Source organism: Abrus precatorius, unplaced genomic scaffold (genome assembly GCF_003935025.1).
Source record: "Abrus precatorius isolate BTA unplaced genomic scaffold, Abrus_2018 Scaffold2, whole genome shotgun sequence".
Taxonomy (NCBI): Eukaryota; Viridiplantae; Streptophyta; class Magnoliopsida; order Fabales; family Fabaceae; genus Abrus; species Abrus precatorius.
In genome coordinates, this window is record NW_020874362.1 from 1,362,593 (window position 1) to 1,388,871 (window position 26,279).

At 32.8% G+C, this 26,279-nt stretch overlaps 3 protein-coding genes across 3 annotated transcripts; 1 reads left to right on the forward strand and 2 right to left on the reverse strand.

Annotated features, from left to right (window-relative positions):
- Positions 1-762: 762 nt before the first annotated feature.
- Positions 763-1,871, reverse strand: LOC113858142. Its single transcript, XM_027490633.1, has 2 exons — positions 1,373-1,871; positions 763-1,277 (listed from the first exon to the last, which is right to left on the reverse strand). Exons 1-2 carry the CDS (start codon positions 1,869-1,871, stop codon positions 763-765), a joined length of 1,014 nt encoding a protein of 337 aa, XP_027346434.1.
- Positions 1,872-8,108: 6,237 nt separating this feature from the next.
- Positions 8,109-11,334, forward strand: LOC113858237 (subtilisin-like protease SBT1.7). Its single transcript, XM_027490767.1, has one exon. The coding sequence runs from the start codon at positions 8,615-8,617 to the stop codon at positions 10,892-10,894; it is 2,280 nt and encodes a 759-aa protein (XP_027346568.1). The 5' UTR covers positions 8,109-8,614; the 3' UTR covers positions 10,895-11,334.
- A 5,894-nt stretch (positions 11,335-17,228) lies between these two features.
- LOC113858144 lies at positions 17,229-18,929 on the reverse strand. Its single transcript, XM_027490636.1, has 3 exons — positions 18,810-18,929; positions 18,204-18,413; positions 17,229-18,107 (listed from the first exon to the last, which is right to left on the reverse strand). Exons 1-3 carry the CDS (start codon positions 18,927-18,929, stop codon positions 17,229-17,231), a joined length of 1,209 nt encoding a protein of 402 aa, XP_027346437.1.
- Positions 18,930-26,279: the final 7,350 nt, after the last annotated feature.

A 26,279-nucleotide genomic window follows, 5' to 3' on the forward strand; every position in this document is an offset into this window, starting at 1 on the left:
CCTCCACTGTCACTGTTTACTGGATCAGAAGACTATAGCCCATGACCTGATTTCTTTATGACACCTCCTCACGATCACCATTCCCTTTTGACTCCTGGTGCACCATACGTAAAGGTAGACCCTATACCATTCTTCGTGAGCCCTATGGATTCAGGTATTGATCTGAATGCTGAGTTTGGTGTTATTGCTGATGTCAAAGAGATTCGTTGAAACCCCCATAGAGGAGCTCGAGATAGACAGAGACAATGCATATTGACTCCACAGGATCACGATCATCATGCACATAGGGAGAAACAGCTATGAGTTGTTTACTTGTTGTATTTAAAGTATCGTTTAACTGTTAGCACTTTGGTATACATTATTTCTATATACTACTTGAGAGCATTTATGATAAATTCTAATCTCGTTACCCATTTTTAACACTTACATTACATCAATTATGCATAAAATATCGTTAAACAACATTGCTTTATTGAGGACAATGACGTCGATTATGACCAACTTCGTTACAACGCGAACACCTTTGTCTAGTTTGTGACTCAACCAAGTCCATTTCATTCCTAATATGAGTTGACTTCGGTCGCCCCTTACTTCTAGCTCTTTCAACGTCAGGCACTAACTTCCATTCATTATTTGTAAGGATGTTGCATTTATTACCAAGGGGGCATCACTGTTGGGAGTATGCATTGACAACAAATTGCATTGAATAAATTGGATCCACATATTGCCAAAAATCAATACTTACAACTATACAGGCCGCTATCACATGAGAACAAGGAAATCGATAGGGTTGAAATCTTCCACACTCGCAAAATCTCCTACTAATATAACTGTCAATTTATGTCCACCCCTTTGTGTAATTGGATTAAATGCTTCTTCAACCTCAAAACTTTTTCTTTGTATGTCATACCTATGAACTTGGTGTGATGAAGCCTCTTGTTGATTTTTTTGAATTTGCAACATGACTTTATTATAAAACATGCTTCCATTTTGAAGGTCAGATATGACTTCTTCTCCATATTTCATGAAATATTCAACCAAACATCCATACGTGGCTTTAACAAGGGCAGTTATAGGTAAATTTTTAGCACCTTTGAACACTTTATTCACAGCTTCTGAAAGATTTGTGGTCATGTGACCATAACGTCGCCCATCCTCATCATAACATAATGCCCATTTCTCTTTTAATATGCAATCAATCCACCTTTGTATATCTTCAGATTCATTATGAAATCTACTTAACTTTTGGTGAAATATTACCTTCGATGGTGTATAACCTACACATAGAACATTACAAAACCTTACATCAATGTGGCTAACCATTCAATTAAGTGTAACATAAATATTAATACGTAAAAGAACCATTACATACCTAATTTGATGAGCTCTTTCTTCAAGGCTATATTTTTAAATCGGTGATTAAAGTTGCTGGCAATATGACGAATACAATATACATGATATGCATTTGGAGGTTGCCACCCAATGTGTGAATTTGCGACAGCTCCTTTTATACTTTGATGCCTATCTGATATTAAACAAATCCCTGACTTATTAGTAACGTGCAAACGAATCATTGACAAAAAGCATTCCCATGCTGACAAGGTTTCTCCTTCAACAATTGCAAAAGCTATTGGAAGTACACAATTGTTTCCATCTTGAGTTGTTGCAATGAGCAACGTATGATGATACTTACCATATAAGAACGTCTCATCCACTTGTAATATAGGTTTGCAGAATTTAAAAGCTTCTTGACATTGTTTAAATGACCAAAAAACTCGTTCAAATACTCTAAACCTGTTATCTACTTGATGACCAGCCACATACTCTGTCGTTTCAATTTTATAAACAGATCTAGGAGCATGTAATTGCATGTAATCTAACTAATGTGGCAAGACAGCATATGGTTCTTCCCAGTCACCAAAAACTTTTACAATGGCTTTTTGCTTCGCCTTTCAAGCTTTTTTAAATGAAATTTTGTATCTAAACTGAGCACAAATTCGCTCTTGAAGCAATAAATTTTGTATCGACGGTTCTTCATTCACCATTCTTACATAAAATCTAATTCGTTTAGTTAATAACAATGTAATTGTAAAAAAATAAAAAAACATATACAAAATATTTGTCTTACCAAGGATGCATGAACAAATTAAATCATAATCTAACTTTTGATGATCTTGAGAAATGCTAACATTAACACATGTATGTGAACCACCCCACCTCGTAATTTTCTACTTGGACAAATTCTTCACCAATGAAGCCTTCACTCTCCATGGACAACTGGATGTATGGTTTAAGCATTTAACATACAAACATGTTGGTTTTGACTCAGCCACAAAATAACTTCGATGAATCTTCATTGCGTAATGTTTTAATGCATTTTTCACTTCTTTTTTACTGTCAAATAACAACCCAACGAATAAAGGATCTCCTTCAACCCATGAATTGACTTCTTCACATTACTGTTCATTCATTTCTTCATCAGGATATTCTCAATTAATATACTTATACTGCGGAGTAACATTCCAAAAAGGAATTACAGTATCCCTGCATTATTTTTTGCAAAAATCTTTAGCATTAATATTTATCAATCAAACTAAAAATTCATTCTATTTTACAATATTTCATATTACCTCCTAAATTTTCGCATTCTTGTATATTTAAGTTGGAATGAAACTCCCTTTCAACATCAGTAGAAAAAGAACTGCTATAACAAATTTCTGTTTCATCATCTCCATCGGTGTAATTATCATAATCTGAGTCTTCATTATCTTCATCAACATCATTTCTAACTCTTTTATAGCAAAAAATATAACTTTTAATAAAAATAATTACATATATTAATAATAAAATATTACAATATAATAAATTTTACCTTCATTACGATCATGACTCACAAGAGTGTTATCATTTTGTTATGAAATTGATAAATTTAAATTCATCATCTGCAATGGCACTGATGAACTTCCACCAACAGTAATATCTACATACAACTCAATAACATTTCTATCAGATTGCTGTTGAAATGCACTTATCATGCAATCAATATCTTCATCATCACATATATCCAAAGTTGTATACTGTCTAATATTTTCATCAATCAAAAAAGAGAAATTAATCTAGATATCACTTAATTATGATTAAGATTAAGTTTCAAACGAATCTTTCTTTTCAACGCTTCAAAACTTATTCTTCGTTTTCTCTAAATCACTTTCTTACTTCCTTCAAAGCTCACTCCTTCATTTCCTTCATATATTCTACCATTCCAATATATAAGAATAATAATCTCACTCATCCTGTATTTTTACAAATAAACTTTATTTAACATTTATTTTTAAACAAATTATAAACAATTTGATACTCTCATTCATTAACTAAACAATAACAAATATCATAATTAGAAAATTTTACAATACCAAATATAAAATTAATTTTTAAAATAAAACGTTCAAATTTATTAAATAAAACTAACCTGAATTTTTTTTGCTACCTCCTTCAAAGAAAAATTAGTCTTTCGCTTCCTCTTCTTTCAAAGGTAAATGAATCTCGGTGAGCACACAAACGTATATATAGTGATGGTTTTGCCAAATCATTTGCGGATTTGGAAAGTTTTTCGCCAGGGGAGTGGCGAAATTCTCCCTTCTTTTCGCTAATTTTGTGGCAAAAATAACAATAAATTTCGCTATTACTTTTGCAAAAATTTTCCCAGATTTTGACACGTACCCTCCTATTTCGCTAATCTGGTGGCGAAAATAACAATGACTTTCGCCATTACTTTTGTGAAAAATTTCCCAGATTTTAACATGTGCCCCCCTGTTTCGCTAATTTGGTGGCGAAAATTATTAACAATTTTGCTATTGGTTTTATGAAATATTCACCAGATCTTGACACATGGTAGAGCCCCAGTTTCACTAAAATGGTGGCAAAAATAATAAATATTTTCGCCATGACTTTTGTGAAATAACCACAGTGTGACATGTGTCACTTTTTTAATTAATTTCGCTGTTCTGTTGGCAAAATTTATTAAAAAAATATAATTTCGCCAATCCTTTTGGCGAAACGTACTTGCCACATTGGAGGCTCCACCCCAGACAGGAAAATTGTTTCAAATATACCCTAACTTAAGAATTTGTTTTTTAATTAACATTATTTAAATAAAAATGCCCTATTTTTTACTCAATTTATTTATTTTCCTTTCTGTTTCATCAGCCTTCTAAACATATCTTTAATGATAATATTAATTATCTTGTATACACATACAATGGTTCTTTAATAAAATAGGGTAGCCCAATGCTGCAAACTATGATGGTAAACTCCTTAATGGAGAAGGCATACTACGCACCCCTTACAAGATCCATATAAATTTTGTTAATTAAATTGTAAATAGGATAGAAGTATTTTGGTCCTAGAACTGAGAAGAGATTTGTAGGCAAATGCCAAGACACATATTTAACTATAGTGTTCAGTAAAATCTTGAAAATATAGAATATAGCTGACATAGTCGCAATCAGTTGCAATAGAAAAGCACAAAAATCAACTAGGTCATAATCAAACATTGAAATTTAGAAAGCTCAACATCGAGTGGTCTGGAGCCATGCAATTATAACTAACATGAAAAGGCTAATTTGTTCATATATTATTTAAAAAAAAATCATTATGAACCTCTTTTTGTGAATCCAGTTAAAGCAAGCAAGCCGTAATGAATATATGTGTGTGTATATATGATAATACGTAACATGATGAAAATCAGAGATTAATGCCATCTCAAATGGATAATACGTAACATGATGCAAGTAAGTACTTGTGGGGTGGTTCTCCTTGTTAGTGCGTAACCACGAAGGCACTGAGAAAACACGTCAAGATTGCAAACATGACCCGTGAATGACTGACAATGAATGAAGTATCGAAGCACAAAACATTTCCATTCTCTATGCCACAAAGCGACGCTCTTGCCAGTTCTTTCTGCGCGATTGAAGATAATCTCAGGGATGAAATTAATACTATCATAATCTGTTTTATCTTTATGTGTATTAGAAAATGTCCCCACACGTGCATAGAAATTATGACGTACGATTAATTCATTATTTGTTTTATTTTTTAAATATTTTCAATCAAATTACATAAATTAATAAAACAGTAAAAATTAGTTATTTGTAAATTTTTTAAATTATCTTTAAATAATAATTTATCTTAATTTAATATATCATACCTAATTTTACTATCAGTATTTATCGATGTGAAACTTAATTTAAAATCTGACTGATTCAGTTTATTAAAAATAAATAAAAAATATAATAAATAAATGTACGTTAGAAAAAACTCCTCAAATTTTTTAAAATAAGCTAGAGTGACTCTTTGTTAAGCCGTGTTCCGCGTTGTTTAATGATTGCATTGGAATATCAAATTCCACTTTCCGTGTCCGTATTGACCTAAGACATCCCGTTACCAAAAAGTAATAGCAAGCTTTATTAAAAAACAGAGAATTTTAATTTTTTTTTATAAAATCTTATGTATTAAGTAAACAATTTTGTTCTCACTTTTTTTTTTTTATCATAAGTATGTACTTAATTCAGTTTGATTTTTTTAAAAAAACTATCTTAATATTAGTACTTTATAAAAAAGTATTAACTTTTAAAAATTATTTGATTCGAAACATGTCCTACATTACAATTTTCATTATCATACTTAAAAATTTATGTCTTTTATAAATTCAATAAATGTTATTACTAGCAAGTTTTTCGTACATTATATGAGTATAATAATAAAATTTATAAATAAAACTTAATTAAAGAAATAGTAGATATTTGTATTATCATTAATTAATATTTTATTAGATAAAAATAAAAATTTAAAATTAAAGAAATTATTCTACAAATATTTGAATAAGACAAATATATCTCAAATTTACGATTTAAAAACTAAGTTTAAATTATGATTTACTAAATTTAAAATAATCGTAAATTTAATTGTCTAAACATTATATCTTTAATATAATAATAATAATAATATTAAAAAATTATAAAAAAATTATATATTTATATTTAAAAATTCTCAAAATTTGATAAAAAATAAGAAAAAAGTCATTTTAAAATTTAAATTTATAATATTAAAAATTGATAAAATATAATGACCTTTTTGGTCAGGAAAAAAATAATAATGACTCGAATGCACGTGATTTTTCCACTGCTCCTTCAACGTATGTGTGTCCGTCATTTATTTTCCTGTTTGGAATTGGATGCTGTGAAGTCCGAGTAGAGGGAAGAAAGTTTATTGTTTTTTTTTTTTATTATTATTATTATTTAATTATTTTTTTTAACTTTGGATTGGATAACACGAGGAAAAGCGATGAGTTTTTTTATCCTACCGAAAGAAATTTCCAATTTGAAAGGAAGGAAAGAGGGAGTGGGAGGGAAGTGGCAGCAGAAGCATTAATTTTTTAATTTCGTTCTTTTCAAATGTTAAAATAATATAAATTTAAAAATCCAAATTAATTTAAATTTTTTAAAAATGTTTTAAATATAATTCAAATATTATTTTTGTTCATTTAAACAAATAAAATATTTTTTCTTTTTATTTAAATTAATCTAATTAAATTTTTTACTTTATTTTTATTTTACATTTTATTGTCCTATTTTTTTCTTTATTTTACATCTCATCCAAAATGAGCCTTTAATATTAAAAAATAGTAATTCTTTTGTGTTCCTATACAAAATAAAAAGCACACTTAGTTTATAATAATATCAAAAGTAAGATGTGAATATTTTAAAATTATTATTTATTTGATAAATTAAATATAACTTTTAATAAATATTATCATTAATTTAATTTATTTATCACAATATTTGTTGAAATAATAATGATATAAATGTTACACTAAATACATAAATTAACACTTAGTTATTAATGGAGATTAGTTCAAGAAATATATTAGTCACATAAGATTTTGAGTTTGAGTTTTTATATATATAAAAAAAATCTTTAATAATAAATTATCTACTACATCTGAATTAAATTGAAAAATAATAACAGTTTTAGTGTAAAGAAACAACACACAAACACATTGCATTAAAATTATACTATACTATATTAAAAATTAGTTAATTAAATATTTAACTGTCATTAAAACTATAATATTATTACAATAAACTAAACTTTTCCACGAGCTTTCCAATTTCATTCATAATTTCAACAAACTTTTGATTAACATTAACTATAAAAATTGAGATTAAAAAGATAAAAGTAAATTTCTTTAAAAAAATGTGTGAATGTTTCTCATATCTTAGTTTTTATTATATTATATTATATTTTTCCTCAAATCCTTATACTCCTTCTCTATCTCTGTGTATATATATATATATATATAATATAACTAAAGATATTTATTAAAAAAGACAAATACTTTTTTTTAAAATAATTGATTAAGTTACGTAAAATTAATTGTTTTTAGATAATGTCGTTCTCCCTTGTCAATTCTCGTAAATTCCCAGAACAGAAGTAAACCCGTGACTGAAATTTCTTCCTTTTGGTAATCCGTGACACCCGAGTTTCTTATCAGAGGAGCAACTGCAAAAGAAAAGGAAAACTTGGTTGGTTGGCAGGTATAGACGGAGGAACGATAAGCTCCAAAACTAAATAAAACTAAATTATCTCGCAATCGCATTTAATAAGGTAAAGTGAACATTGTCTAATGTCCACTGCAAATTAATATACCCGTGAATATAAATGCGCAATTTACAATTATTTTTGCGCCTTCACCTTATCTTCACTTTCCCACTGTCTGCATGCACCATTTTAAATTGTGTTTAAAAACAATACTATAAATTTTTATTATTATATTAAAAATATAAATATTTGAAAACATCGGCAATTTTTTTATTGATCTTGGTATCTTAATTTTAAGAATTGGATTTAATTATATAAAAATAATTTTGTTATTACAAATATTTAGCATTAAAGATATAAAGACATATATTATCTTTTTAATAAAAAGTGGAAGGGTAATGTTTTTTAATTTTGCTGTAGATTATAAATGGTGATATTTTAATTTTTCTATGAAAACGTTGATATGGTTTTTATACATTAATAAATGAAGCATGCGTAGCATCATGCTACAGAGGGAAGATATTGGGAAAAAAAAATATCGGCAAAGAGACGCAGTTGAGAATTGAAGGTAGTAGGTCAAGGATTGGTGTATGAAAAGTTATGGGGTTATGTGATGGAGGGCCTGCTAGGTCCCTGTTAAAAAGCCTATGCAAGAAACAGAAAAGCAAAAGCAATAAGAAAAATAAAATAGGAAAGAGAGCGCACTCAGAGTAGAGATAGGGTCGTAATGGAGAACGGACGGAAACGCTCATGTGAGTGAAAATCCAATTACAGTATCTTCAGAGTCTAATTGAGGTGTTCATATCCCCACTCTCTTTCTTCTCTTTTTTTTGTCTCAACGCAATTATTTTGAGATCCAGACAACCACCCACCGAACTTCCTTACTTTTTCCTCGCACACTTTGGTTTGCAACTGGCACAAACTGCATTAAAAACCGCCCTCCATAAAGCCCACTTCTCTATTTCCATTCCCCTATCTCACTCTCATTTCCTAATCGAGAGGGTGAGAAAGAAACATGGGTTCGTTTCTAAAATCTTTCCTTCTGATAATTCTCTCCTTTCTGTTTCTGGGTCTCTATGATGTGTCCCTAGCGGCAACGGAGAACCAGAAGAGCACTTACATAGTACACGTGGCAAAATCCGAAATGCCGGAAAGCTTCGACCACCACACACAGTGGTACGAGTCGTCTCTGAAATCCGTGTCCGACACAGCAGAAATGCTGTACACCTACGACAGCGCGATCCACGGATACGCCACGAGATTAACGGAGGAAGAAGCACGTTTGCTTGAGAGCCAAACGGGGATTCTAGCGGTGTTGCCTGAGTTAAGATACGAGCTTCACACAACGAGGACACCTCAGTTTCTTGGACTGGACAAGAGCGCCGACATGTTCCCTGAGGCAAGTTCAGGGAGCGATGTTATCATTGGAGTCCTCGACACTGGTGTTTGGCCCGAAAGCAAGAGCTTTGACGACACTGGACTCGGACCCATTCCCAGTGGCTGGAAAGGCGAGTGCGAAACGGGTACAAATTTCACCGCTTCCAACTGTAACAGAAAGTTGATAGGAGCAAGGTTCTTTTCAAAGGGTTGTGAGGCCATGTTGGGTCCAATCGATGAAACCAAAGAGTCTAAATCTCCGCGTGACGACGATGGCCACGGAACTCATACCGCGAGCACAGCCGCGGGTTCGGTGGTTTCGGGCGCCAGCTTATTCGGCTACGCGGCTGGGACGGCGCGTGGGATGGCCACGCACGCTAGAGTCGCTGCTTACAAGGTTTGCTGGGCCGGAGGGTGTTTCAGCTCCGACATTTTGGCTGCGATCGAAAGGGCAATTTCGGACAACGTTAATATGATGTCTTTATCGCTCGGTGGTGGAATGGCTGATTTTTACAGAGACAGTGTCGCTATTGGAGCTTTTGCGGCAATGGAGAAAGGGATTCTTGTGTCTTGCTCCGCTGGGAACGCGGGTCCCAGTCCCTATAGTCTCTCCAATGTGGCACCGTGGATCACTACCGTGGGCGCTGGCACTCTGGATCGTGACTTCCCGGCTTATGTTAGCCTCGGAAATGGACTTAACTACTCTGGTGTGTCACTCTACCGTGGCAATGCTTTACCCGATTCTCCTTTGCCATTTGTTTACGCAGGGAATGCTAGTAACGCCACCAACGGTAATTTGTGCGTGACGGGCACCTTGACGCCGGAGAAAGTCGCCGGAAAGATTGTGTTGTGCGACCGTGGATTGACCGCCAGGGTTCAGAAAGGGGCGGTGGTGAAATCCGCCGGAGGTTTGGGCATGGTGCTGAGCAACACCGCCGCTAACGGCGAAGAACTGGTTGCCGACGCTCATCTTTTGCCGGCGACGGCGGTGGGTGAAAGAGCCGGCGATGCCATCAAAAAGTATCTGTTTTCTGACATGAAACCGACGGTGAAGATTTTGTTTGAGGGAACTAAGGTGGGAATTCAGCCATCTCCGGTGGTTGCAGCGTTTAGCTCTCGAGGCCCGAACTCAATCGTCCCGCAGATCCTGAAACCCGACCTGATCGCGCCAGGTGTCAACATCTTAGCAGGGTGGTCCAGGGCCGTGGGTCCCACCGGGCTAACCGTTGATGAAAGGCGCGTGGATTTCAACATCATTTCAGGCACGTCCATGTCCTGCCCTCACGTGAGTGGTCTAGCCGCGTTGATAAAATCGGCTCACCCGGAGTGGAGCCCAGCCGCGATTCGATCGGCTCTTATGACAACGGCTTATACGGCTTACAGAAACGGTCAGAAATTGCAGGACAGTGCTTCGGGGAAACCATCCACACCGTTCGATCACGGAGCTGGACACGTGGATCCCGTAGCTGCCCTTAATCCGGGACTGGTGTATGATCTGACGGTGGATGATTACCTAGGCTTCCTCTGTGCACTGAACTACACAGCCTCTGAAATCGCAACACTGGCAAAGAGAAAATTCCAGTGCAACGCGAGCAAGCAATACAGTGTGACTGAGCTTAATTACCCTTCATTTGCGGTGGTGTTTGACAGTGGGTCCAGCGTAGTTAAACACGCGCGAATTCTCACTAACGTGGGGCCCGCGGGAACGTACAAGGTTTCCATGACGTCAGATACACCGTCCGTGAAAATCTCGGTTGAACCGCAAGTGTTGAGTTTCAAGGAGAACGAGAAGAAAAGTTTTACCGTTACCTTTACTTCCTCGGGTTCGCCCCAACAGAAGGTGAATGCTTTTGGGCGGTTGGAATGGTCTGATGGGAAGCACGTGGTTGGAACCCCAATTTCGATTAATTGGGGTTGATCATAGGTTCATTACTCACTCGAAGAGGGGTGTGTCTTGATTGGGTGTGTCTTGATTGGCTAGTGGTTATAACTTATATTTATATAGTTTTATATATATTTGAATTTCGCGAACAAAATGTTGGGTTTGTCCAGCTGGAAATTGATGATGGCTGGGACCTTGTGTTTGGTTGGTGTTGGGCTGTTTGTGACCTGGGAGAAATGTTGCAAGGGAGAGATAACGTTTGCCTTATGTAATTCTTCCAGTGTACAGCGTTCTAATCATTGATGAATATGACCTTTCTGGCACTAGGTTTCATTCAACTATTGCCTACCTAATTTAATAGACTTCAGACTGTTTTATTTCCCTCCTGCTAGTTTTGCAACCAGTTTCACACGCGATAGATCTCCGTTAACTAATAATACACAATTAATGGTATTCAAAAAGCCGGTGGATATTTCATCGATCACTTTAACTTTTTAAGCCTTATCATAATCGATAAACGATTGCAATTGCTTTGCTGACCATAAAAGTTTATATTGATGATTTGACAGCGCCGAATAATGAAGTGATGTCAGTTGTGGTATATATTGAAACTAAAAAGGACAATATATTTTGCGTGTGTGGATTAACTGAAGAGTGAGTAATCATACTCTGAAGGAGTTCTCACCGAATATGCCTCTAAAGTTTTAAATATCAAGGAAAGCCGATGATGCTGCTAGTTGGCAAGCTGAGCAGTGTAAGTAGAGGGTAGTGTTGGGTCAAGGTCTTCCGGGTCCTCCAAGCCCAAGCCCAAGCCCAGTTTTTTCTTTTTTTAGTTTGAATGATGAAAAAAAATACTTGTACAGTAGGACAAACATTAAACTTTTGGATTTTTATATTATATCTCAAATTATATATAAATTGAAGAATAAAGTTAATCCAGTTAGAATCAAAATGTTACAAATAAATATCAGATTTAAATGATCGTTAGCTACGAAGTGGAAATTATAAAAACAAATAGCCGTTAGAGTATGGCAAAATATCATTCTTAGAAATGCAATTTCGTGGTGGGGAGGGAGAGAAAAGAAGAATGTTAGGTCGTTGAAAACGATTTTTAGAACAACTATGGGTCCGCTTGTAAAAGCAGCAAAATTGATTTTATCTGAATTGAAAAATAATACCATATTTAGAACTGCATTTTAACATGCTTTAAAATTGCGTTAACTTACAAGTTGCAATTAATAACATTACAATAAACATGAATATCAAGCATAAATTTAAACATCCACTTAACTCACTGTCAGTCAACGTGTTTCATAATTTGTGCTAGACTTGCTTATAGCCGTTAATTTTACTTTAAAAATCGTGCTCTATTTTGCAAAGACACCAACAGGCTAGATGTTGCCAAGTTTTGATAATTTATTAATTGTAAATTTAAACAATAACTTGAGACTATAGGAGAGTTTTCAATTTTTATGCTACATGATTTTTAGTTCCAAGATGTTGCCTTTTCAAAATATTTTCGTTTTTATATGCTTAATCAGTATTGTGTTTTCACAATCAGAAATTTGTATCTCCACAAATAAGTCCAACACTCAACTATAACTCTTTAAGTTTAATTGAAATTTTCTTTCTAATACCTCTAAAATAAAATTGTTAGCTATCAGAATACGAGTGATTTATAAATTTTTCAGCAAATACAACATTCTATTGAATTTCTCAATTAATTGTATTAACTTATAATTTAAATTCAATAAAATATGCCTAAAAACTTTTAATTTTCTAGATGAGTTAGTGACTCATCACAACCCCAAACTTAAATGTTTGCTTATCCACAACCAAATTCTTTTCTTTTTTTACATGAATAGAATTTAGAATTATAGTAAACTGTCCCCTTTTTCTCTCTTGCAACAACAAAATAAATTTTTGAAAATCACAAGCAAACATCAATTTTCTTGACATCAAGGATTGAATTAAACTTCCTCTCAGGATTACTGTTTCACTCCATACTCTCTTCAATATATCAGCTTGTGTTTAACTTTCTTCAATGCATTTGCTGTTATTCCTTGACCTAGATTTGACAAATTTCTAGCTCACATCTATTCATGCAATTAGTTATAATCAAGAGGACTTATTAAGAGTTAAAACTTAGTCAGACTCCAGGTGGAAAATTTGTTTTGGCTGCTGGTTGATCACTATATCAAAGAAAGTATGAGGGATAACTTAGAAAATCTAAGAAATTGAAAAACTATTTGCACTCCTCCATTGGGTATTTTTCAACTTTCTTAATTGACTGCTACAATACTTAAATCTTTATTTTAGATTTCTCTTTTCATTCTGTTTTTGTTTTCTATTTTTTTCTTTTTTATTTTCTTTCTTCTTCTTTTTTTTTTTTGAAGTAAATTGAATGGTACTCAATTTGAATACTTACTAACTGCAGCAATTGACCAAAATGGCTCTCTCAAAATATATAATTATACACCTATATACAATTTCTTGACCCTAAACTTAAAAGAATTGCTTGTCCTCAAGCAATTTCTAATAGAAACCCCAAACTTAGAATTTGCTAAGTTATCCAAATTAGTGTTCATGCTTTCTAAGTTATAAGGAGGGACAAGTGTTTGGGCATGGTTGGTGGTAGTGTAGAGGTGAGAGAAAAATTTGGCCAAGCTCAAAAAGGGCTAACAAGTGTTGAATGAAGGCATGACATTTTAGTTAAAAGTAGTTAGACACAATAATGGCCTCAATCATTTTAGAACATCAATGCATGGGGAGAGGATAAGAAAAGTGACAAATCATGCAAAGAATTTTAGAATCCAGCACGCATACTCTCATCAAGAAAAATTAAGTTCAATGCTTACCATGGCAATTTTTGAAATTTAAAACAATCATGGTGGTTAACAATGTTCAAAAATTGTGTGAATTCACAAACAATGTGGTACACAAGAGAGATGCAAGATTTATACAGTTAGGATCACATTTCAGAGAACAGAACACAATTAGGGAGAGTAAAAAGAGACTTCTTTGTGCATGTGAATCAAGTTGAGGTGTGGGACTTGCCTCTTGCTTTCTTTGTTAAAATACTTGGACTGTTTAGAATAGAAATGACTGCAAACACATATGCATATAAACTGCATAAAAATGAAGAAATTTGTTGTGCAAATTGCAGGTTGCATAATGAAGAAAGAATTATTGAGCAAGACAGAATTTTGCAGCTAGAAAAATGAAGTAATAGTTAAGAATACATGTTGCACAAAACAAAATTTATAGCAATGAAAAATCCAAGCCTGATTGTTCAAAAAGAGAAGTGCAGCCAATGTATATCAAAATTGATAAAGGACCATAAAAGCATGTATAAATTGCAATTTATAACAAAATTATGCAGCAACAACATATATACTTACACTTACAACACTCAGAAATTAAAAACATTGTGCATTCAAGTGCTACAAAACTGTGAATACTCATGGTAAAAATGAATTGCATTAAAAAGGGAACCTATGGTGTGCTGAAAAATTGTGCAGCAAAATAATAAAAAATGTCTATGGCAATTGTGTATGAACTAAATTTTAGCACTAAGAAGTAACAAATAGGCAGCACTTCATCAAAACTAAGATAAAACTTGTAGAGTCAAATTTAACAACACTAAAGGACAATGAGTTTCAAAAAAAATTTAGAATAGAAATTTGGTCACTCAAAATAATTTGCAGCCTGGAATCAAAATATGACAACCATAGTTAATAGGAAATGCAACAATGGAAAGAGTATGTGAAAGAGAAAACATAGTGTGTTGTGCATACACTGCTTATTACAAATAAAAAAAATTTGCACTCTCATTCCCAGAAAATTAACATGCACAGGTAACATACATTCCCAAAAATTTGACAATGACCAATTTAAAAATTCAAATAAAATTTGTACAAGGGAGAAATTCACAGCAAAGTAAATAAACCACATAAAATAAATTGTATCACTGTTAAAACCATGTTCAAGAATTAGTGACAATGAACAAAACTTAGAGGACTACACAAAAAAAATTTCAGAATAGATTTAAAACATTGTTGTGCAAAAATTCATAAGATATGAAAGGCATAACTCAATAAAAGTGACAAAAAATGCACTGGTTTGGTGTTGCCATTGGTATGCTGTCAATTTATCATATATCATTGAAATTTTTTAGTATCTACAGCACCCATTGAATTAAAATAATAATATGCCTCAAAAATTGTTTAAAGCTGAGAACATTAATGAACTTTTAGGTAAAACTGAAAATGCATCAAAAGAGAAGAAAGCTATCAAGAATTTGTGCATATTGTATAAACAATGAGTAAGACCAATTTCAGAAATTCACACAAGGGGAATAGTATATAAAAAAAATAACATCATATATGACAATTGCGTGTGATAGAAAAATTGGCAATGAATAAGTTCTGCAATAAAAGGGTACCGAACAACAAAAAGCAAGGCAACATGAAGTTTCAAAATAACAATTGGGTTACTCAATGAAGTCTACAACCATGAAGTTAACACAACAATCAGCCAAGGAGACAGTGAATTGCTTATATCCCAAAGTGCAGTATAATTTTTCAAACAGAAAATGCAACCAATGTCCATAAAAATTGAAATTTCTCAGAAAAAGAGATCATATAAGCACATAAAAATTTCAATTTATCACAGAATTTGTGCAGAAACTAAAATTAATACTATGGACTATGGTGGCAGCACACATACTTACACTTACAACACTTAGTATCTTAAAACACTGTACATCTATTTTTTTTAAAAAAATACAGAGCACAACTACAACACCCAGATGCATAAAGAAAAATAATATGCATTATGCAAGCTTGCATGAACAGATTTACAGTGACCAAAGTGTATGGAGTTTCAAAATTTTTCAATACATCGCAGAACTCACACCCAGAAAAATCAAAAGTTCAGAAAAATTAGAAAATCAACACTAAGATGCAAACTACGTAAAATCTGAAAACTGAGCAGCAACACAAGAGGACATTGTTGTTTAAATATTTTTTTTAAAGAAATTGTAGTAAACAGAGACAAAGACATACACAAAAATTGCAAAGAAATCACAAAATAAAGCCACAAATTTTTTTTCAAGAAATAACATGGGGAGAGTTTGTGCCCTAAAATGGAAAAATCACTTTCAACAATAGCTAACGTCATTCTTGGGATAAGGATCCAACATTTCAGAACAAGTGAAGGAACAAAATCAAACACCCATGCTATAGAAAACTCATAAAAATAAAATAAAATAAAATAAAACAAAATGTAGAAGCAAGGGAAAGAGTAAGGGAACAGAGAACACAAACACACAGATTCATGAATGGAGAAGAAAGGAGAAGAAGAATCGCACCCAAAAACAGAGTTGAAAGCATAAAAGAAAAAAACATACCTTGTGAAACTCTAAACAATTGATTTTAGGGTTCAGAAGAGGAATATGGGGGGCACAGGGAGATAGCGGAGATGGAGAGCGTTAGAAAAACATAAAGTGAGGTGAGTGGGTGTGCTTAGCTAGTGATATAAGCATCAAGAGGAATTTAAAGACATAGTTTGAGCATGTTACTGCCAAATGCTGGGCTTCCTTCCTCTTTTTCAAATATAAAACTAAAGTTTAAAAATATTATTATTATTGTAACTTTTTTAAATATTATTATAACAATATAATATTATTATAATAATATTTTTTTTAAATTTTTTATTTAATATATAGTTATTTAGAATTTTTTTAATTACTAATAAAAATATTATAACAAATAACTAAATATTAAACCTGTTGGATCCTATTCCTTCTTTATGGGCGCTTAAACTCTTCAGCAAGGGAGAATAAAATAGAGCAAGGGCAAACTTGTGAAGAGAAAATACTGTATTGAGTCAATCATAAACGTGAAGTGTGCCTGCTACCTAAATTGTATTTGCTACAACAAAAAGGCAGCACTTTTCTAGCCTGTAAAACATTAGTTTAATAATAAATAACTAAATAAATAAATAAAATTGGTTGTTGGATGATTGGGTTGAGTCCTGCCCCAAACTCTAACTTGTACAACTTAAGAAACTCCTTTTTGGTTATTACTTGCTCCTTCATCACTCTCAATAACTCCTCTTCTTCTAACTGTGATAGGGTGTTGTTTCTTATCGCAGGAAGTGTTTTCTTCTCCCCCACAAAAGGATATTTTAAGTGTGAAGGAAGAAGTTTCAACTCAAGCCTTCGTGATTCTTCCACTCTTCCTCCTTCTAATGATTCTCTTATTGAACTTTTCTGCAAAATTGGTTGAGCCTCAAGCTATTGCATGCACTCTTGCATTTCTTCATCACTCTCCTCATCAATTTTCATAATTGCATTGGCTACCACATTTTATAATGGATCTGCATAAGTGTTATGCTTCAAAGTTGTTGTTGCAATAAGTGAATCCATTGTATTAATTCTAAAGCAAGTATCATTGTCATTTGGGTGCTGCATTGCCTCAAATACCTTGAATGTAACTTTCTCATCATGGAGGTGCAAAATTAATTGGCTTTGTTGCACATCAATTAGCGCTCTTCCAGTGGCTAGAAAAGGTCTTCCAAGGATCACAGACACTTCGGAATCTTCATCCATATCCAGGATAACAAAATATGCTGGAAAAATTAGCTTGTCCACCTTCACCAACTCATCCTCCATTATACCATACGGGTACTTGATGGATCTATCAGCTATTTGGAAAGCCATTCTTGTATTTTTAGCTTCACTAACTCCCAATTTCTTCAAGATGGAGAGCGGCATTAAGTTGATGTTGGCTCTTAAGTTGCATAAAGCCTTTCCAATGGTCACATTCCCTATAGTGCAAGGGATTGTGAAGCTTCCCAGATCTTTTAACTTTGGAGGCAACTTTTGCTGCAATATGGCACTACATTCATCGGTAAGAGCGATTATAGCATCCTCCTTCAATTTCTTCTTCTTTGAAAGCAAGTCCTTCATGAATTTGGCATACGAAGGCATTTGCTCTAATGCTTCTGCAAATGGTATATTTATGTGCAGCTTTCTGAAAATGTCCAAGAATTTGAAAAATTTCTCTTCCTTCTCTTTGTTCTTGGGGATGTGTGAATATGACAACTTAACATAGGGAGGGAGAATTTGAGGCTTGCACGAGTCTTCTAAGATCTGTTCCTTGGTTTTATTACAGTATGTCTCATCCACCACCAATTTCTGCTTAGGCCTAACTTCCTCTTCTGGTTTTTCTTGTTCAAGCTCACTCTCCTCATTTTTATTTTCTGCAGTATCTCTGGCCTATCTAAAACTTGAGTTGTCCTCCTTCTTATCTTATTTTTTCTTAACTTGTGGTTCCACTACCTCGCCACTGATTTTTCTAATAGTCTGCCCCATTTGGTTTTCCAAATTTTTCATGGAAGCTTCTTGGTTGGCCATCCTAGTGCTTGTGTCTTGCATAAACAAGTTGGTGGTCTGCGTTAATTGCAAAAGTACCTTCTCAAGGGTAGATACCTGATTTGGAACTTGGGGTTGTGGGGGCTGTTGGATGGCTCCAAAATTCTCACCAAAATTCTGAAAATTTTGTTGTTGATACTGCCCACTTTGTTAGAATTGAGGTGGAGTTGATTGTCTTACAAAAAAATTCATATTTGGCCTGAAATTCTGTTGATTTGAGGCTAGATATATAGGCCTCTGCTGGAAGTTCTGTTGTTACTGCCATGGTGCCTTCTGAGGAAAATTCTATTGCTACCTTGGTATGTTGTTCATGTAGCTCACTTGTTCAGGAAAAGGGTGCTGCACAAATTCTTCTCTGTTTTCACTAGTTTCTTCATGATATTCCTCTTAGCTGATAGAAACTACATAGTGCACTAGGTTGTTCCCTTCTAACTTCATGTTTTCAAGTTTTGCATTGAAGGAATTTAGTTGTTGTGACATCAATTTGTTCTAAAGTGTTCAGCTCTAGCACACCTCTTTTTGAAGATTCCTTTCTCTATAATTGTAATTATTGGATGCCATAACTTCAATAAGTTGGCGTGCTTCTTCCAAAGTCTTTTGAGCAAATGATTCTCCAGCTACTGCATCCACCATTGTCTTTGTTGCTACATTCAGCCCATCATGAAAAGTTCTCAATTGAAGCCATTCAGGTAGCTTATGATAAGGGCGACTTCTCAAAAGTTCTTTAAATTAGCCTCATGCCTCTTGCAATGTTTCATCTTCCCTTTGAGAAAAAGCCAGAATTTCTTGCCTTAACTTAGTTGTTCTAAAGGCTGGAAAATACTTTGTCAAAAATTTGCTCTCTAAATCATCCTAAATAGTAATACTTCCTTCCAGTTGGGATAATAGTCAGCTCTTTGCCTTATCTCTTAAAGAAAATAGAAACAGTAATAACCGGATAGCATTCTAATCATTCCACAAATGGTCAAAAAATTCTGAATGTGCAAGTGGGAGTCTTTGGAAGGATGTCCAACAAATTGTTCTTGTTGGATGATAGTCATATTTTAATACATCTTTCTCTCTATGTTTTCGATTTAATTGAGTCTTTTTAGTATATTATTTTGATGTGTTAGTTTAGATTTGTGTTGGTAAGTCATTTAGGATTTAAATTTAAATCTTTCTTAATTCCCGCCATAAATTCTTGTTTTGACACAGTTTCTTGAAAAGACCATATCTGAAGCTACACTACTCGGAATTGGACAACATTGGTGTCCCTGGAAAGATAAGAGAGAGATCTACAACTTCTCTGTTGCGAGAAAAGCCCAGTTCGAACATCTTCAGGCCCAAAACTGCGTCACAATGTTGTGGTCCTACAATAAATTTTTTAGAATTTGGTTTTATTGTTGACATTACTTAATTAGGGTTTTAGGAACCTCGTTAGGAAGCTGGGCCTTAATTAAGCCAAATTATTTTGTCTTTAAATAGGGTTTATGATTTCGCGTGGGGATATTCTTCCCTCTTTTTTGCCTTAATTTTCAGAATTTTAAATAAAAGCTTTCGTAAGGATTCCTCTCGTCTCCTCTCTTTTATTTTCGGAAACTTCATCCCCTTCTCTAATTGGTCGAGCAACATGATTATGAAGCAAGGCTAATTCATCAACCGGTTCAAGGTTTCAAAAACTACATTGCATTCGAGTTTCAAAATAGGTTTTATCGAATTCCTCCTTTCCTTCCTCTTTTCTAATTAGGTTAATTACGTTTTTCATGATATGGAATTTTCGTTGCATCCTAAATAGAAAGAATAGGTTAATTTCAGATTTGAATTAATTGGATTTACCTAATTTAATCAATCAATTGTTCTAAATTTTGTTAAAGCATTGGGTTTGCGATTGCAGTTCTTGTTTTGATGGAATTCATAATCTAGATTTAGATTTTAGGGTTGTTGATGCGCATTGAATTAGTGTGATTGGAAATTCGTTGGGATCATATTTGTGTGAACGACGAGAATTGCATTGTAAGGATTGAGATCTTGAATTGGTTGAATTTCATAATCCTTAATTTTCGTTTTTGTTATTTTGTCGTTTAAATTCAAAACAAATCCTTCCCCAATCTAATTTGAAATTTCATGATGGAACTAAAAATAAAATGCATTTTATGTCCTTGAGAAATGACCTAGGTTTGCTTCTTGTATTGCACAAATTTTTGAGAAAATCTAGCTTGTTTGATACCATTGCGACGTGGTTATCATTGGACTACTCTCATAAAGTCAAATCTGATCTCAAAGTTGTTTGCTTGAATGGGAGGTCGAACAATAGAGGTGGAGTTTTCTCTCACTCTTGCACGTGCATAATCATCCAAGGTCCTCTATTTTTCATTGGGATTTCCTGCCATTTCTGCAGAATTCTGTTCTTGTGGGGTCTTTTTCTTTTTCTGAAGTTTGTCCCTTCTTTTTGTTTTTCTTCGTGAAATTAATAATTGGCTGATTAAGTTCTGGAGATGAATCACTCTATTTGATCTTCTCCTTGCCTCGCATCAACTAATTCAGCTGCTGCACTTAGATTTTTCTGCGAACACTTAAAATATAGCAGAAATTATTAACTCAAGCTAGTGAATTCTCATTACAATTGATATTAACAATTAATCCCCGACAACGACGCTAGAAACTTGATAAAATTTTTAGCAAGTGCACCAAATTATTGAAGTAACAAAAGATTATCGTCCATAGGAATTAATGCTAAATACCAAACCACAAGAATGACACTAGTTGGAATATAACAAAATAGAAATATAACAAAATTTAACTCAATGCAGAATGGTAAAAATAGAATTAAAAGTGCCGAATTTAATATTTATAAATGAATAGAAACTGCGAGACTAAAAATGAAGTAAGAATTAAAATAATTGTAGAATATAAATGTCTAAATTACTAGAGATGGGTCTAAACACAATTAAAAGCAGGTTGAGTTTGGAATCTCTTATCCCTTTCCCTTTGCATACAAATATATTTATAATTCAAAATACAACTTCATCTAATAGTAAGATTTTCTAAAGTACTCAACCCCAATTCCTTGGTAATTGGTTCTAAAATGAAATTAGTGTCCTAATTCCTTAGATATAACTAAAGACATTCAACAATAAGAATTAAATCTATTGACCACATCATCAAAAATTTCTATTCCTAGACAATTCATAATGAGCAAATTAATCCCTTTGCAAGAAAGTTCAATACTTTCCCGTAATAAACTCCTTTTCATCAATCACATTCATGTAGAACAGAAAAGCATTAAGTTCAGATTCAATATATTATATTAAAGCATGTATCTTAAGCTATATTCAATGTTAATTCATTGCAAAGGGCAAAGGTATAGGTTCATCCTCACTCAACCCAAAGATATTTAGCTAGACATAATAAAAGTAAATAATATAAAACTGAAATATATCGCAGAAAATAGATGAAATGAGAAAGTTACTGTTCCATTACATAAGCCAGAGAAAATGAGTTGAAATCCAAGTTCTCATAAGAATCTTCTAGCAAAGATGTAAAGAAAATATCCTAGCTACCGTATTCTACATAAGCTGTATGTCAAAACCTAGGTTTCTACGCTCTAGAATGTACTAAAAAGGAAAGAATAAAAGATGCCAAGATGTTGTCTTTTCAGAAATTTTTCGCTTTTATATGCTCAGTCAGCATCGTGTCCTCACAATAAAAATACGTGTCCTCACAAATGAGTCCTGCAGCACTCAATTATAACTCTTCAAGTTTAATTGAAATTTTCTTTCTAATCCTTTTAAAATAAAGCTGTCAGCCATCAGAATATTAGTGATTCATGAATTTTCCAGCAAATACCACATTCCATTGAATTTCTCAATTAATTGCATTAACTTATAATTTAAATTCAATAAAATATGTCGAAAAACTTTTAATTTTCTAAATGAGTCAGTGACTCATCACTTTTTTTCATTAAATTCAATATCTTGACTCATTACTATTTTGTTATTGCTTGGGTTATACAAGTGTAACCTTTTGAGTTTGCATCATAGCCAATGAACACATCAAACTACATCAAGCTTAGATCTTTTTTAGTCAGGTACATGAGCATATGCAATGCCGTCAAAGGCTTTAAAGTGATCAACTTTTAGTTTCACTTCACTCCATGCTTCTTGCAATATTTGTTCTTTAACATTCTTTGCAAGAAAGCAATGAGATAAATAAATTGTACAACTTCACTCCAAAATTTCTTAGACATATTTTTAATTTTTAACATATATTTTGTCATATTAAGAATATTTTTATTTTTTCTCTCCATGTTATCCTATTTTGTTGAAAAGTTCTAAGAACTGTTAAAAGACAATAAATTTTATGCTTTTCACAAAAATTATTAAAAACAATTATGTTAATTTGCCATCTCTATTGAATTTTAGAGTTTTGATACATAATTTTTTTTTGTGTTAAGTATTTTAAATTTTTTAAAAGCCTTAGATTTTTGCCTTAAAAAATAAATTCAAGTCTTCCTACTAAAATCATCAATGAAAAACAAAAATGTTATTTTCATCGAATGAGAAAGATCAATTGGACCACACACATCAATATGAACAAGTTAGAAATACTTTTTTCCTAGTTCAATTTCTTTAGGAAATTTTCTTCTTGCATGCTTACCAATGAGATATGCCTCACACAATTGATTGGAATGATTAATGAAAGACATCTCTCTTGTCATCTTCTCATTTCCTAAAATCTTGAGTGCACCAAAGTTTAAGTGTCAACATTATGATTCATTTTTAGTGCTAGCCTTGAAACATTTTACTTCAATGATCTTAATGTTTAAAGAAAATATTCTATTTCTTAACAAAAATTCTTTAACAATCAAATTAGAATTTTAATCTCTAAGTCACAAATAACAATTTTTCATAAAAATTCCATACCCTTATTCAACGAGTTATTCCAAACTTAAAATATTTCTTTTTAAATTATGAACATAGGAAACATGCATGATAAGTATGTGAGTATCATCTTTTAAAGATATTAAAATGATGCTTAAGAATCTCTAAATGAAACATTTCATTCCACCTTCTCATCAAGCTCAATAAACTTTTCTTTGAAACCACACATATGATTACTTGCTCCATTGTTAAGATATCATAAGAATTTGTCATCCTTATCTTCATTATTAAAATTTAGCAATAATGATGGCTTTTCATTTTCTTCCTTCTCTCCAATAAGATTAGCTTTCTACATTTGTTCTAGACTCTCAAGAGTAATAATCATGTTTATGACAATTGAAACATTCAACATTAAGTTTATCATACTTTTTTTATTTATTTTACTAAAATTGTCTCTGCCTTTACTTTTTTTTCTCCCACGATTTTTAGTAGATTGATAATTATCTTTATTATTATCAAAATTATTATGATTTCCTGTTCTTTGACCACGATCACATCCCTTTCATCTTTGATTTTAAGGCCTTGTTTCAAAAGCTATTCTTTCCTTTGCTTAAATCTTAATCAATCCTTAGATATTCTTTAATTGATATATTTCCCTTCTTAATGGTCATTAGCATGTTCTTCAAGTAGCGTGCTTTTTCTATCGTGGTAGGCATTAATTGCTTTTCAAATGGAGGTCCAAATCTCATATGTGGTGTCACTATTGATCATGGTCAACACTTCTTCTTTCATGGTTCCTTCTTAATGGTCATTAACATGTTCTTCAAGCAATGTGCTTTTTCTACCATGGCAATTAACAACTACTTTTCAATAGAAGTCCACATCTCATATGTGGTGTCACCATTGATCATGGTCGACACTTCTTCTTTCATGGTTTCAAGAAGCTAGAAAATTAAAAGACCATCATTATTGATCCATCTTTTATAGTTTGGATTTAGATTATTCTCACATGCATTATCTTTAACATTCTTTGTTGGTTTTTCTCCATTGGTAAGGTGGTGAAGAACACCAAGAGTTTGAACTAAAGGTGTGATTTGATTACTTTGATTACGCCCTAGTAAGAAGTTGTTGGTGCCCTTTTTAAGGAAATAAAACTTGAGCATTAATGAAAGGATTAGATGTTGAGAGTGTTAGTAACTAACTTCTGTTTGTAGTTCCGATTTTGAAGGGACATTATGTGATCATATAACCCCATTATCTGCATTCGTTTGTTCCACGCGGAGGTGGTCTTTACTAACTTTTTCGAATGGGCTCAATGATGGAAAGAGCCCTATAAGTATTTTACTCTCATGATTTTAGGTCTCCTGAATTCGCTCCTCCTTTAGAATAATACACACTATCGTGATTGAGTGAGTGAAGATTTGGAAAGACCGAAAACTTTGATCGCGAATCAACTTGCAATGGCTGGAAATTAGTATTCCTATTCGGTTTCGCTTCCGCATAGCCTTATTATGGTTTACATTTGGCTTTTCTAAATTTACATTTGGTATCAGAGCTTGTTTGTCCTTTGGCTTACTTGTTCTGAAAATTCAAAAATTTATTTTTGGATATGGATGTTGTGTTTTTGACCCCTTTTATCAAAATCGAATATGAAAAATGTTTTCTATATTTTTCTGCATCTAAAAACATATTTTTTCACATTTAATGCATACTGGAAAAGCAAAAATTCTAAAATTGGATTCGCGGGTCATAACCGGGTCAAATTGACCCGGCTAGAGGTGGAAGACGATAGCAACGCAAGTTTTACTGTCATTTTGTATTTTTCTGAATTTACAAATAAATGAACATGTACTTTTGGAAGGAGACAATGTCAGTTAATGGCGCGTGGCCTAGTGGTTAGCTGCGCCTTGGTCTTCGTGGATGATGGGAGTTTGAAACCTGCCTTCAAAATTTTTTCGCCCTTAATGAATCCAAAAATAAGTTTCGATCCTACACAGGTTTGAGTCCAAGACCTCTGCAGTGGTGAAATACAGTAAGCACTACTGAACCAAACCCTTATAATTGAATAGTATATTGTCTAAATTCTATATGTCCTCTTTTTGTGACTGCAAGACATTTTTTATTTTTATGTCTAATATATTTGATGTTAATGCTAACCTTTGACTCTTTGGAGAGAATTAACGTTGAGTGATGAATATAATTTTAATCAATTGGAGAGTAGTCACAGCACCTTTGATTGATTAAAAATTATATATATATATATATATATATATATATATATATAGTTTTTTAAATCACATTGAAAAGCATTAATTGTAATTGATTATATATGATGTGATGAAATTTACCCATACGAATTTTATTGCATGTTTATGATTGATTAAGATAAAATATTGGATTATATTTCTTAATTTACCCATAGGAATTAAGAAAAAGGAACATAATTTGATAGTTTTGTCATAACAATATATAATGAGTCTAATTAAATAGGACTTTAGTCCATAGGCAAGTTTTATGTCACTAGATCCATGAATTAAAGCATGTTTGCATTGGTAAAACATGATATTTATTTTATCTTCAAATTATGATAAGCAAGTGGTATTTTGAACTTTGCAGTTTCTAAATATGTGAATATTTTTTATATTAAATGTGGTATTCCCGAATTAAGGGGTGGCAATTATAAGATCTGAAAGGAAATAATTCTTCTCTATTTGGGCTGAATGGACATTGATTATGCTATTAGGAAAGATGAACCATTAGCAATTACTGAGACCAGCACTCTAGATGCAGTTGATCTTTATGAAAAGTGGGAAAGGTCTAATTGTCTTTCTGTGACTTTTATAAAGACCAACATTTCTGCTGGTATTCTGGGTTTTATTGATCAGCATAATAAAGTCAATGATTTATTGAAGGCCATTGATGAGCAATTTACTACTTCTAATAAATCTCTTGCCAGCACCCTTATAATACAAATTTCATCCATGAAGCTCACTAGGATTAGAGGAGTGCGTGATCACATCATGCACATAAGGGATATAGTGGCTCAACTGAAAGCTTTGGAGGTTACCATGTCAGATTTCTTCTTGGTACACTACATTTTGTGGACCTTGCCTCATGAATATGC